Here is a 12760-nt window from a genome sequence, read left to right on the forward strand (position 1 = left end):
ATGACCCTCATGGGAGAACATTTTGAACGGATCCAACCACAGTTAGAGCCCTGGTGGTGCTCAAGCAACTGCCCTTTTTGTCCTGGAAAAGAAAACTCCCCTTTCTGCTGAAGCCCATTTTTTCTTTATTAGTCAGTGTTTAAAAAAATTAATATAAATCAATAGTGTAATAAGAAGTCACCTAGTTATTATGAACAACATAAATTTTCAGCCCCCAAACTTAATATTCTAAACTAAATATTCCCACCGCCATGTTTGACAATTGCGATCTTTGGGTCTTTCTCATATATATATTTTTTCGACCTCCTAACACAGCATGTCGAGTTGATGCCAAAGAGCTCAACTTTGGTTTCATCCGACTGCAGCCTTTGACAAAGCCTTTTCTGATGTTTGCGTTTACATGTTCACTTATGCACTTAAGGTGCACCTGTACATATAGAATACAGGCTCCAACTCTAATGTTTAGGATTATTTTATAAACGATAGTATCTATGAATCAAAACTCCAATTAAAAGTAAATCATCAAAATCCAACCCTTGATTTCGTAGACTTTGTATACATTTATTTACATGCACGGTAAACAGAGTACGGTTTGCAAAGGTCAGCAAAAGCCTCTAGCGAGGGTGATTTGCGCAAACAAATCAGGTTTTAATTTTCACATAAAAAATCATTAAAATAGAACTGGGATGGGGCGGGGTGGGGGTTCAGGTCTAAGAAAGTTTCATCATTTTGCATTCAATCTGAAGGAATTCAACACAAATAGAAGATGTACCGCGTCAGCAGCTTTCCATTAAGACTAATGGGTTAGGTGGTGTAAAGCCACAAATCATCGTCAGTTCTCACAAATCCAGCGTTGTTTCATGGAACAGCTGTCGTCATTCCAGATGCCGAATGAGAGAAAGGATTTGCCCTGGATCTCACCGCAGTCCTGGTTCCGGAAGTTGTTAGGCTGCCCATTCTGCCAGTACCTGCTTCACAGAACAAACGCTCACATTTTGGCATAAACACGTACCCAGCATGAACATGTTGCATCACATTGCACTGGAGGGGATTTTTTTTTTCTTTTTACTTCTCCATCCTTCCTTCAAACTAAGTGAAGTAAAACTTGGAAGTGAGAGGACTTGTTGACTGTTCAAAAAAAGTACAAACTGTGCACGACTTACCTTGTAGTGAGAGGGGTCCCATCCACCCAAGTCCACTTTCCCTCCTCGATATGATCGCTCAGACCAATCCACGCGTGCACGCCATGCCCCAATAATCCGTTAAGGAATACCTGTTTGTGAAGACCAGAATTGAGAATGCCATTTGCCAAAATGCATATTAATAAGCCACAAAGCAGCACATTGTCATGATGGAATGTGAGTGGATGAGGGATGGTGGGTGGACCCAAATGCTGGGAAACAGGAATCAAGTGCGATGCGTGGTACTTTTATTAACCATAGGGAGAAAGGTGAGCAGACATCCATGACTGGACGTGACGTGAGTAGACTGGTCGTCATGACTGGACGGGATGTAAGTAGACTGGTCGCCTTGACTAGACGGGACGTGAGTAGACTGGTCGCCATGACCGGACGTGGCGTGAGTAGACTGGTCGCCATGACTGGACTGGCCGTCATGACTGGGCGGGACGTAAGTAGACTGGTCACCTTGACTAGACGGGACGTGAGTAGACTGGTCACCATGACCGGACATGATGTGAGTAGACTGGTCGCCATGACTGGACTGGCCGTCATGACTGGGCGGGACGTAAGTAGACTGGTCGCCATGACTGGACGGGATGTAAGTAGACTGGTCGCCTTGACTAGGCGGGACGTGAGTAGACTGGTCGCCATGACTGGACGGGACGTAAGTAGACTGGTCGCCTTGACTAGACGGGACGTGAGTAGACTGGTCGCCATGACCGGACGTGACGTGAGTAGACTGGTCGCCATGACTGGACTGGCCGTCATGACTGGACGGGACGTAAGTAGACTGGTCGCCTTGACTAGGCGGGACGTGAGTAGACTGGTCGCCATGACTGGACATGACGTGAGTAGACTGGTCGCCATGACTGGACTGGCCGTCATGACTGGGCGGGACGTAAGTAGACTGGTCGCCTTGACTAGATGGGATGTGAGTAGACTGGTCGCCATGACCGGACGTGACGCGAGTAGACTGGTCGCCATGACTGGACTGGCCGTCATGACTGGACGGGACGTAAGTAAACTGGTCGCCTTGACTAGACGGGACGTGAGTAGACTGGTCACCATGACTGGATAGGACGTGAGTAGACTGGTCGCCATTGACTGGAACGAGCGTGACAGGACCTGATTTGACTTGACTTGTTTTGACTTGGCTGTGGCGGTGACTTGGCTGTGGTAATGGCTTTGGCTGTGGCAAGGACTCGACACACGAACTTCCACACATCACATAGACAATGCACCCACACCGACTGGACAAACACAGGTGGACGTGGTTAGGCATGACGAGACAAGGGAAGAAACACAAGACAAAAGACGCCAACCATGACACTCATTTTTACTCTTGAGATTGAATTGTGCCCTGCACAGATTCATGACAACTTGTGACAGATGTAGTAAAACAGCCCCAGAACATAACCAAGCCACTTTTGTGTAACCCATGCGAGTAAAGCCCAAAACTCTGTAAAGCAGAAGATCATAGCTAGCCATTCGAACGCCTCATTTATGTTAGTCAGTCGGTCTCACCTGTTCCTCCCTGCTGTTTATGACAACCAGATCGGCTCCTCTGCTGATGCAGTCGAGTCTGCTTTCTGCCCAGGTCTTACTCAAGCTCGACAGGAAGTAGCAATTGGTGTCAAACTTCTTCCAGCCGACCCCGCAGATCATGCCTACAGAATGTCAACACAATTGAGGGATTAATAAGATCATCGTGTCACTGGGCCAGCGTCGAAAGTGGTCTTACTGCGCATCTTGAGGGTCATCTTGTCCATGGTCTTTTGCAACGTGTACATTTCTATTTCCAGGCTGCTTTGATTTCTGCGTAGTTGCTCGTGTTCGAGCCTCAGAGTGTTGCAGTTGTCATTCGAGCGGCTTTTTTGTATTTGCAGCCGATTGTACCTGTTCTGCCACATATTATTACTTATGCTTAACACTGTGCAATTTATTTCCAGCTGGTCCCTGTCAGCCTGCAGCAAGGTATAATTTTTCTGTAAATGGTCTGTGTCATTTTTCATATTGTTGTAAAGGGACTTAATCACATCTCTCTCAGCAGCCACTCTGGTCTCATTGGCTTTGAGTAGCTCTTTCTCTTGAACGAGGGATGCATAACGGCTCTGTAACTGATCTTTGTCGGTTCTCAATGAATAATAACTGTTCTGTAACTGGTCTTTCTCAGTCTTCAGATTGTTAAAGCTGGACCTCAACTGATCTCTTTCAGCCGACAAAGTAGTCTCGCTTGCCAGGAGAAGCTGCTTCTCTTGACCGAGGGAATCGTAACTAGTCTGTAACTCCTGCTTCTCCTTCACGAGGGACTTGTAGCTGGCCTGTAACTGGTCATTCTGGCTTCTCGCTGAATCGTAGTCCCCTTGTAACTGATCGTTCTCATTTTTCAGACTGTTGGAGCGGGACCTCAACCGATCCCTTTCAGCAGACAGGGTGGTTCCATTGGTCTGAAGGTGTTCTTTCTCTTCAACGAGGGAGTCATAACTGACCTGTAACAGGTCTTTGTCCTGCCTCAGTGAAGAGTAATCGCGTTGCAACTGGTCTTTCTCAGTTTTCAGACTGTTGAAGCGTGTGTTAAACTCATCCCTTTCAGCAGTAACAGAAATTCTACTGGTTAGCAGGCGTTCTTGCTCTTTAATGAGGGAATTGTAGCTGGCCTGTAACTTGCTTATATCTTTAACAAGAGACTTGTAACTTGTTTGTAACTGTTCTTTCCTGATTCTCAGTGAAGAGTAGTTGCGTTGCAATTGGTCTTTCTCAATTTTCCCACTGTTGAAGCGGGACTTAAACTCGGCGGCCGCAGTGGTTTGATTGGTTAGAAGGTGTTCTTTCTCTTTCAAGAGGGAATCGTAGCTGGTCTGTTGGTTGTCTTTCTCTTTAACAAGAGACTCGTAACTGGCCTGTAACTGGTCTTTCTCACTTTCCAGATCGTTGAGACGGGTCTTGAGCTCATCCCTCTCAGCAGCCACAGTAGTTTTACTGATTTGAAGGCGTTCTTGCTCTTTAACGAGAGAATCATAGCTAGTCTGTAACTGGTCTTTCTCTTTAACGAGGGACTCGTAACGAGCCCGTAACTGGTCTTTGTCCGTCCCCAGTGCACTATTCAGGGTTTGTAGCACATCATTCTCCCAATTTAGGAGACTGTAATTGGCCTGCAAATTGTCATTCTGCTGCTTCACACTCTGAAAGTTGGCCCTTAGCTCGTCTCTTTCGGCAGTCAAAGCCTTTTCACTGGTGAGAAGTCGATCTCTGTTCTTCACCAGAGATTCGTAGTTGGTCTGCAACTGGTCTTTGTCCCTTGTCAGGTTAGTCAACATGAACTCGAGCTGGTTTCTTTCCATGTGGTCTGTGTCTGTGCGAAAGCTGCCATTGAGGAGGTGGTGGTCTGTCTCTTGAGTCTGATGGTCGGATTTAGCCTGGTTCTCCGTTGAAAAACCGGGCAATAGCTTATCTGTGAAAATGGATTCAATGTGTTGAAATTAGTGGAAAAAAACAAAGTCCCTTCAATTCATATTTGCACATTTTGAGAGTGACGTACAGTAGACGAATTGTCCAATGTTACCGGCCAGTAGGATAGCGCACAGCAAACCGAGACAAACAGTGACACATCTGGGTGACTTTTTTCTTTGTTGAAAGTTAACTGAAATAATTAAAAGGAAAATATTGTCAGTTGACAACAATAACATGAAACCGTCATTTTTGGGGAGGGCAATTGTTGCCTCTCTAATTTAACATTATTAATTAAATAAATAATGTGAAATACTGAAATGGATTATGTATACACATTTGACATTTAAAACTTTGTATTGGTTAATGCAATAATGGTATCATTTAGCATCAACATGTTAATTCCGTCCTGTGACCTTGAGCTTAATTTGTTGATTATTATTACACATTACCTTCGGTGACGAGCCCTTGCATCGTTAAGTTTTTTTGTATATAGCCACAGTCATCAAGTTCCATGGAATCCATATTTATCTTTTTTTTCCCTAGTTTGGAAAGGAGAAATTCTTAGATTGCCTCAAAACAAAAGCAAAAAGAATGTAGTCAGTTGTAACAGTTTTCAATCTTCAGTTGGATTTTGTGATACTGCCAATTATAACATGATAGTCACATTCCGTGATTGTTCACTTTATGGCTATTGTTGAAAAAAAAAAAGGTTCCTAAACGTTAAAAAAATAAATACAAATGTTTTCATCAATTACAGTAAACACAGACAGTGACTGATGTAACAAACAATAGCAAAATCTTGGATACTCAATTTGAAAATGTGCGACATGAATATCCTCCCAAAAACTACTTTTGAAAACGTTTTTTTTTTTTAAATTAACTAATGGATTAATTTGATCTCCAATATAACTTAACAATCAAACATGATCCAACTATCCCACAAAATAAGACAACATTTCTTACATTTCTTTTCATTTTGCCTATAATAACTCCACTTTTAAAGTCGTGAAATGTCCTTACCCTGGATCCGTGACGATGGAAAACTAAAAAGTTTGAGGTGTTCCGCTTTCATATTAAATCCCCAATACATTACCCCCCCCCCCCCCCCCCTAAATACAGGAAACAGGAAGTCATCTGGGCTCTGATTGGTTGGAAATAAACACATCTATATTAACAGTTAATGATGATCCATGCAACTGCAGTTCATTGACTTCCGGTCATCATTTTTGGGGAAGCGCTTGAGTTTCTTTTTCCTTTCTTGGCTCAGTGAAGTCTTCTCCGTGCTTTCTCTTCCCCTTTTGCCTCATTTCAAATCCTCGCTCAGGTCAAGGGAGAAAAGTTCCAAAAGTCAGAAGTGCTAGCTCATTCCCACAGAAAGTGAAGGTTTTTGGTTTATCATCCGTAACCTTTTACTTATGTACATTTTTACTCTCCTTTTTTATTTATTATTTATTTATGACTGCTTTGACTGTGATTCAAGCGAGCAACTGTAGTTAGCGTTAGTAGTCAAAGTGTGCTGAGCAATCCTCGAGTAAGTAAGCAAGCAGCGAAATATGGCAGAAACTGGCATTTGAATATTTCACATCAAGTCTGTGGAAAGTCTATAGCCTATGTCAAGATATAGTGATAAAAGATGCATGCTAGTATAAAACAAAACAAAACAAGGTGCTTCTAAACAGATTTGTTACACAGTGTAAGTTCTCTAAAGCGTTTTCACAATTTGGACTTCAATTCAAGTGGCTATCTAATGCTAACCACGTGCTAGCTAATTATCTACACATTTGGCATTCTCTTCAGAAGCATTATTACATATTTGACTGAAATCCAGATGCTATCTGAAGCCTATGTACTAGCATGCTACCGTTGTGAGCAAAGTGATGAAAAAGTTACTGCGTGACTTTTGTTTCGTTCAGCCACAAATGAACTCTCAAATAGCAACGGTTAAAAAAATGATAATCAAATGAAGTAAGCTTCAAAGTAAGATTTTAATATTCCACATTAAGTTAGCAAAAGACTTAGCGCTTAAGGCTCCAAGCTAGTAAGAACTCCAATCACGAGCCACCGTGTTCATAAAATGAAGCGAGAGTGTGAAGACAAATGGAGTGCAATAAGCTTTTGGCCGTGTGGATCCTGGCAAAAAGACAAATAGGATTAATGTGCCTTAAAGTCGCAGTTCATTATCAAGCAGGGGAGGAAGCGGAATGTTTTGAACGCGGCGGGATGAGCCTCGCTCCAACAGAGTAAATCAAATGGGGATCAAGGAGGAAACGGGCGTCGCGTTCCGACACATGCTTCAATCATCCCTCGACTGGGAACAGCCAACGAGATGATTTAGTTGTCTTTTCAGGCCACAATTAGACGCACGCTCGGAGGAATATTAAGGTCTGAAGAAGGAAGGCTGACATTTAAATGTTGATTTTGTCACTGGTTTTATGCTGTTTTTATCATTATAAGAAATCATTGTGTTGATGGAGTCCACCAGGGAGTCTCCTCGTGGCCCTTATTGTGTTAATGTGCACATTTTACCCCAAAATTTGACATGTTGTATTATGGTCTTTTAAAAGTTGAATATACAGTACTTAAAATATATTTTTTATGTTCTGTTTTCAGAACTCAAAAGTAACTCTCTCTTTTTTTTTGGGGGGGGGGGGGGGGGGCGCTGATTTGTGTTTTTCTTCAGCTTTTGAGTTTTACAGTACTCTGGAAAAGATCATGTCTTAGTTTGGGTTCATTTCGATGATTGAACTACGGACACCAACGTGACAGTTCCAAAACTAAATTTCAAATGAACTAAACAAAATAAGGCTCAAGTAGATGAGGACCCGGGGGTTGGGGGGGGGGGGGGGGGGCGCTGTTACCGACTCACAAAGGCTCCGTGTGTCTTGTGATGATCATGCGACGATCATGTGACTCATGTGCCGTTAGCCCCTACACACGGAGCGGGACCACACAGGCCTTGTTTACTGCATTCCTCCACTTTGATTGGCACCTGTGGTCAGCGAGTCACGGGTACGGGCCTGGTCTTAACACCTGCAGCCTCCAACACCCCCGCTCAGATGGCGTCACAAAGAGGTTGTGACAGCTAACGATGTAGCATTATTAAGTCAGTGAATCACATCTGCTATCTAAGTCTAAGTCCGATTCAACTGAAACGTTTGCGTCAACGGTGAGTCTGCTAACTTAAGTCGGTGCACGAAACCATCTGAGTCCGCAGTGTAAGCCTTGAATCAGCCACCCGATTCAACTGGATCATTCAAATCGACTGGGTTTCCTGTGAGTGTGATTACTTGAGTCTGTCTCCTGATCGAAGTGAACCGTTTGAGTCATCCATTTTTCTGGCGTATTCGCTAAATCGATTCAGTGGATGAAATGTTCTGAGTCGTCACTGTTTCTGGTTTTCTAGCTCAAGCCAGTCTCCCGAGTCAACTGAATCATATGAGTCAGTGGTGTTACCACCGAGGCTAACTCGGGTCAGTCACATGATTCAGCTGAATCATCTGAGCCGGGCAGTGTTTACGGTGAGTCAGTTTTCTTGAATCAGTCATCCAAATCAACTCAATTTATTTGTGTATTTTGGAGTTTAAATGGGTTTCCACTAAGTTAAGTCAGTCTTCTGATTCAACTGAATCATCTTAGTCAGCAGAATTTCCTGTGAGTCCCATCAACTCTAGTCAATCACACAATTGAAGTGAATATCTGAGTTAGACTGGGTTTCAAATGACTTTGCTTACTCGGGTCAGTGAACCACGTTGGAGTCCGCCAACTTGCCTTGTGTCTCATCAAGACGGTGACTGTTTGAAGTCCATGGATTTACCTCAGGTACCAAAGGAGTCTGGTCTCTGTCTAAGGTAACTGGTTAACCAGAATTCTAAAAACTTGAATCCTGGATATAAATCTTTGAAATGCCGATCCCTTTTTTTTGATTCATGCACTTTATTACCCGCACATGCTTTGCCCAGACGTTTGTCAGCTTGGATGCCGCTGCCAAGGTAAGTGGACCAGATTTCCTCACTCCCACGCCTGGGAGAAGTACCCAGAAATGTTGATCGGACTCGGACTTGTGCGGTCCAAAACTTTGGGATTTCCAAGACAGGTCCAACAACCAGGGCATCCGTTGACTCCGCAAATACAACGGCATCATCTGTAGAAATCGGATTTGCGATGGCGAAAGTTAAAATGATCATGAGGTGCACCGACAAACTCGTCAGGAGATGGACGAGCCTGGGGGGCCCTGAGGTGTTGCGCTTGCTCTGTTCCGGCGGGGGTCGTCGGCTCCCCTCTTTGGTGGAGATTTTCATGCATGCCAGATCCACCACACCAGCATCTACCGAAACTCAGACACAATCTGTTTCCTCCTCAGGTTATTGAATCGGTGGAGGCTGGTGTCTCGGATCTCACGCGGCTTCGTCTGTCCTTCCTTCCTTTTCTCGGTCTCTCCTTTGGTCTCTTGAGGCCTCCCTGATTTTATGTTTTTTGGATTTGTTGGGGTCTGGATGTTTCTTGGGCTGGGGAGGAGTTCTGGTGGGGGGTGTCTGGTCGGTGCTGGATTTCGCCTTCCTTGGTTTTCTTCGGTCCCCTCGGGTCTCCTGGTGTTCGGTTTAGGTGAACGGTATGAGATTTTTTCTAATAGGTTTTCTGGTGAGCTAACAAATACACGCACGCACGCACGCACGCACATACACATACTCACCCACACACACACACACACACCAAAAAAAAAAAGTGTATATGTATATATGTATATATATATATATATATGTATATATATATATGTATATATATATACATATATATATATATGTATATATATATATATATATATATATTTAAAAAAAAAAAAAAAAAGAGCAATGATGATGACATTTCCGAATGAACAATACTGAGCTCTTAAGAAAAAGAAGAAAAAAAAAAAAAAAAAAAAAAAGGAGATGGACGATCCAGTTGGTCGAGTGAGACGACAGGTTGCGATGGCGGTGGGTGGCAACAGTAACCGGGGGGGGGGGGGGGGGGGCAGTCTTGCATCTCAAAGTTGCCCCACCAAGCGCTCCATCTGACGCATGATGAGAAGGCCCGGAGGAGATCAAACGCTAATCTCTCGCTCATCACGGCCGCCGTTTTCCCCCCCCCCGACTATGCGATCATGTTTTGGCCTAAACGGCCCTCCCAAAACCTCTCCTTTAATTATCCCAAAACACTCTGACAGTTACAACAGCGCATATTTCTCCGCGAGTCGTTTCATAGAGCGGCCACCGACTGTTGTTGGCTGCCGGCCTCAAGGCTTCTTTCAACGGCGGCCCTGAACTGGACTGACGCAGGAATCACGTTGCCGGTCGAGAACACGCGTTCATACACCCGTCAAGGTCGTTATTTTAGAGCTAAATAGCTTGCGGTGTATGTCCTTTGTGATGAGTGGGAGTGGAAAGGCTTGATTAGATGAAAATTGCGTGACTCATTATTGCCAGAGATTGTTGAGAAGCCAAGTTCTTCGTCGAAAGCTTTTTTTATTAATCGGTTTTCGTATGCAGTGGACGGTAGTCCCCAATTTTGTGGTACAAGCAAACCGTTGATTCTTTATTTTTTCTTTTGCTTTGTGTTGAGCTTCAGATTCTGATAATGAGGGCCAGTCACGGATGCACTTCATTTATTTAGCAGGAAAAAAGATCAAAACACAAATTCAAGTAAAAGTTAAATCAGAAATTTTACTTGATCGGAGTCTATTTTTGCACAAATATCTCTTTCTTTTAAGATGGCGTATTAGGGCCATGTTTGAATATAGATTTTTTGGAGGGTGGGGGCAACGGTCTGAGAAAAAAACTTGTAGATTTAGGTTTCCAGAATTATTTACGCATTCATACTTTTTTTTTTTTTTTTTTGTACAAGTAGCTAAATTGATCGAATGTCGGATCTGCTGTTCTCTCCGTCGTTCTCTTGCATTTACCTAAAGTATGCTAGCTTCTGATTGGTTAGTGTTTAGTCAGCTGATCGGGGATCAGGAAGTGTTGTCGCTCTTGCTGCCGTGTATGAACGAGTAAAGTTTAAATTAAGAATGAATCCGTCTCCATCCTGCCTTTTGATTTTATCAACAGTGTCGAATTAACCACCAACAAATCCTCACATTAGACCATAATAGCTACGCTACGTGTATTATTTAGTTTATAGTCGCAAATTTGAACGTTTTTTTCTCACAAATTCTCAAGAGCATTCAAACTTTGCCACCGCTGGCTGTCTTATAACACAAAGAACCATTTATTCCGAACACTCCGACCACGGGAGCACCTGCTCCATGATTGTAAAAAATCTCTGTAGCACGTCCTCGGGATGCACGTCACGTTTCTGAGGCGGCGGCGGCGGCGGCGGCGCCGGGTTATTACGAGCGTGTGAAAGTGCTGACAGCGCGCTTCCTGCGTCAGCCGAGCGTGGCGCACCAATCGGGGAAACGGTGGAAAACAAAAGATGAAACGCGATCGCGCCGTCCCGATGGCGCAGATACTGTCTGAGCAAATGCTGCGAAGGAGAGGGACACCTAATACCTCACGCTGCTCGGCAGAGGGGGACGTTCATCCCTGGGAACGCGAGAGTGATAAAAGTAGATTTATGGGGCCGTTATGGACGCTGCGGGCACACAGTGTTGAAACTTGATTTGCTTGTCATTGTTAATACATGCAATAGGTTGTCCTGTGCTTTTCTACTTTTACACACTCTACTTTTTGCGCAAGGGAGGAACTTAATCTTTACCTTAGCCATTAAGGGCACGTAATGACAGTTGCGCAACTTCATGTGTGTCATTTTTGCGGGACGACCTATAGTTACATGTGTTACAGGCCAAGCCTGACCCTTTTAAAGAGTGGGTATTATGGAGTGTAGAGTGTTGCGGTGCCGCGCTTTGGCACAGGGGGCAGTGTTGGCCCAAGGGAGTAAATGAGAATAATAATAATAATAATAATGCTTCGGATGTAATGGTGGCGCTTGCGCTGAGCAGTAACTGTACGTTGGTGAAAAAGCAGAAATAAAGTTTGTGCGAAAGCAACGGAAAGAGAACATGCCTGCTCAGTCTCTGTACCACGGTTAAGAGTTCACTGGGCAGGGGAAGTGGATTTAACACATCATCTTAATTTGAGTTTATAACAAATTTACCAACCTCATATTTTTGTGGCACCTGATCTACTAAATGATGGCAATCTTTTCCATTCATCTTGCCTCTCTTTAAAGTAACTGTGTTAAGAATTCTTCAAGTTGTTTTGTTTGCAACGTTTACTTATGTCTTATTTTGAAACGTATGCTTTTAATTTGAAAGGCCACGCCATATTTCCATTTCCTGTTTTCAGTCCTCCGCTCGTCTTTCAGCTTGTAGCGGGCAGTAAATGACGAAGTGAGTGTCCATTCTGATTCGTCCCTATTCTAATGGGCTGGGCCACGGAGGAGGAGGCGGGACTTCCGACTTCCGGGTTTTCACACATCAGCTTTGTTTCCGTCCGGTTTGCGACGAGTGGACCACGTCCCAGTACTTGCGCTTCCGCTTTTGTGCACCTCGGTTGCGCGTTCCCGTCGACGGGTGCGAGTGTGTAAGTGTGTCTGTCTAAGTTGTTTGAAGCATTTTCAGAGAGCTGAGCTCCAGCCCGATTGGCCGGACGGAGCGCGCGGTTGGGGGGCACGAGTGGTGGGGGTGCGAGTGTTGGAACGCAGTCAGCAGTCACCGGAAACGGCGCTGATGTGTGAAACTCGGAAGTCCGTTTGACTAATGGAAGTTCTTGCCACAGCGGGAAGGAAAATGGCAGAGGTGGGTGCGTCAGCGAAATTTGAGCGTCCGCCATTCGTCAAACGTTAACAAAGGTTAAAGGTTGTTTGTTATTGACGGAATGTCACCTCTGGAAAATGATACAGTTCTGTTCATTCATTCAAACACAAAAAACTCATGTTATCATTTTCTGTCATTAATTGAAGTCGGTTAGTTTGTCCGTCCCTCTCGTCTGTCTGTCTGTCTGTAGAACCGTCCAACTCTCGTCTGTCTCTATCGACGCATTGGTCAGGTGGTTGGTCGGTCACTTTGTCAGTACTGTCTGTTAGTGGGTTGTCTGTCTGTCTTTCTATCCATCTGTGTGTGGACATCCTAGTGAAGACGAGACAAAGGA

The 12760-nt window shown here is 44.2% G+C and overlaps 1 protein-coding gene across 3 annotated transcripts; it reads right to left on the minus strand.

The window, feature by feature from the left end:
• Window positions 1–540: 540 nt before the first annotated feature.
• Window positions 541–5702, minus strand: LOC147168852 (uncharacterized). Of its 3 annotated transcripts, none has more exons than XM_086085077.1 (7): window positions 5652–5702; window positions 5081–5170; window positions 4720–4821; window positions 2923–4632; window positions 2706–2848; window positions 1164–1273; window positions 541–968 (listed from the first exon to the last, which is right to left on the minus strand). In XM_086085077.1, the coding sequence occupies exons 2-7, from the start codon at window positions 5151–5153 to the stop codon at window positions 833–835; spliced, it is 2274 nt and encodes a 757-aa protein (XP_085941203.1). In that variant the 5' UTR covers window positions 5154–5170; window positions 5652–5702; the 3' UTR covers window positions 541–832. The 3 variants fall into 3 exon arrangements, with proteins under 3 accessions (XP_085941203.1, XP_085941200.1, XP_085941201.1); XM_086085074.1 differs by having other exon boundaries at window positions 541–971; XM_086085075.1 differs by having other exon boundaries at window positions 541–971; window positions 5595–5654.
• Window positions 5703–12760: the final 7058 nt, after the last annotated feature.

This window comes from Leptonotus elevatus, chromosome 9 (genome assembly GCF_054856555.1).
Source record: "Leptonotus elevatus isolate MCC_2025b chromosome 9, RoL_Lele_1.0, whole genome shotgun sequence".
Lineage (NCBI taxonomy): Eukaryota > Metazoa > Chordata > Actinopteri > Syngnathiformes > Syngnathidae > Leptonotus > Leptonotus elevatus.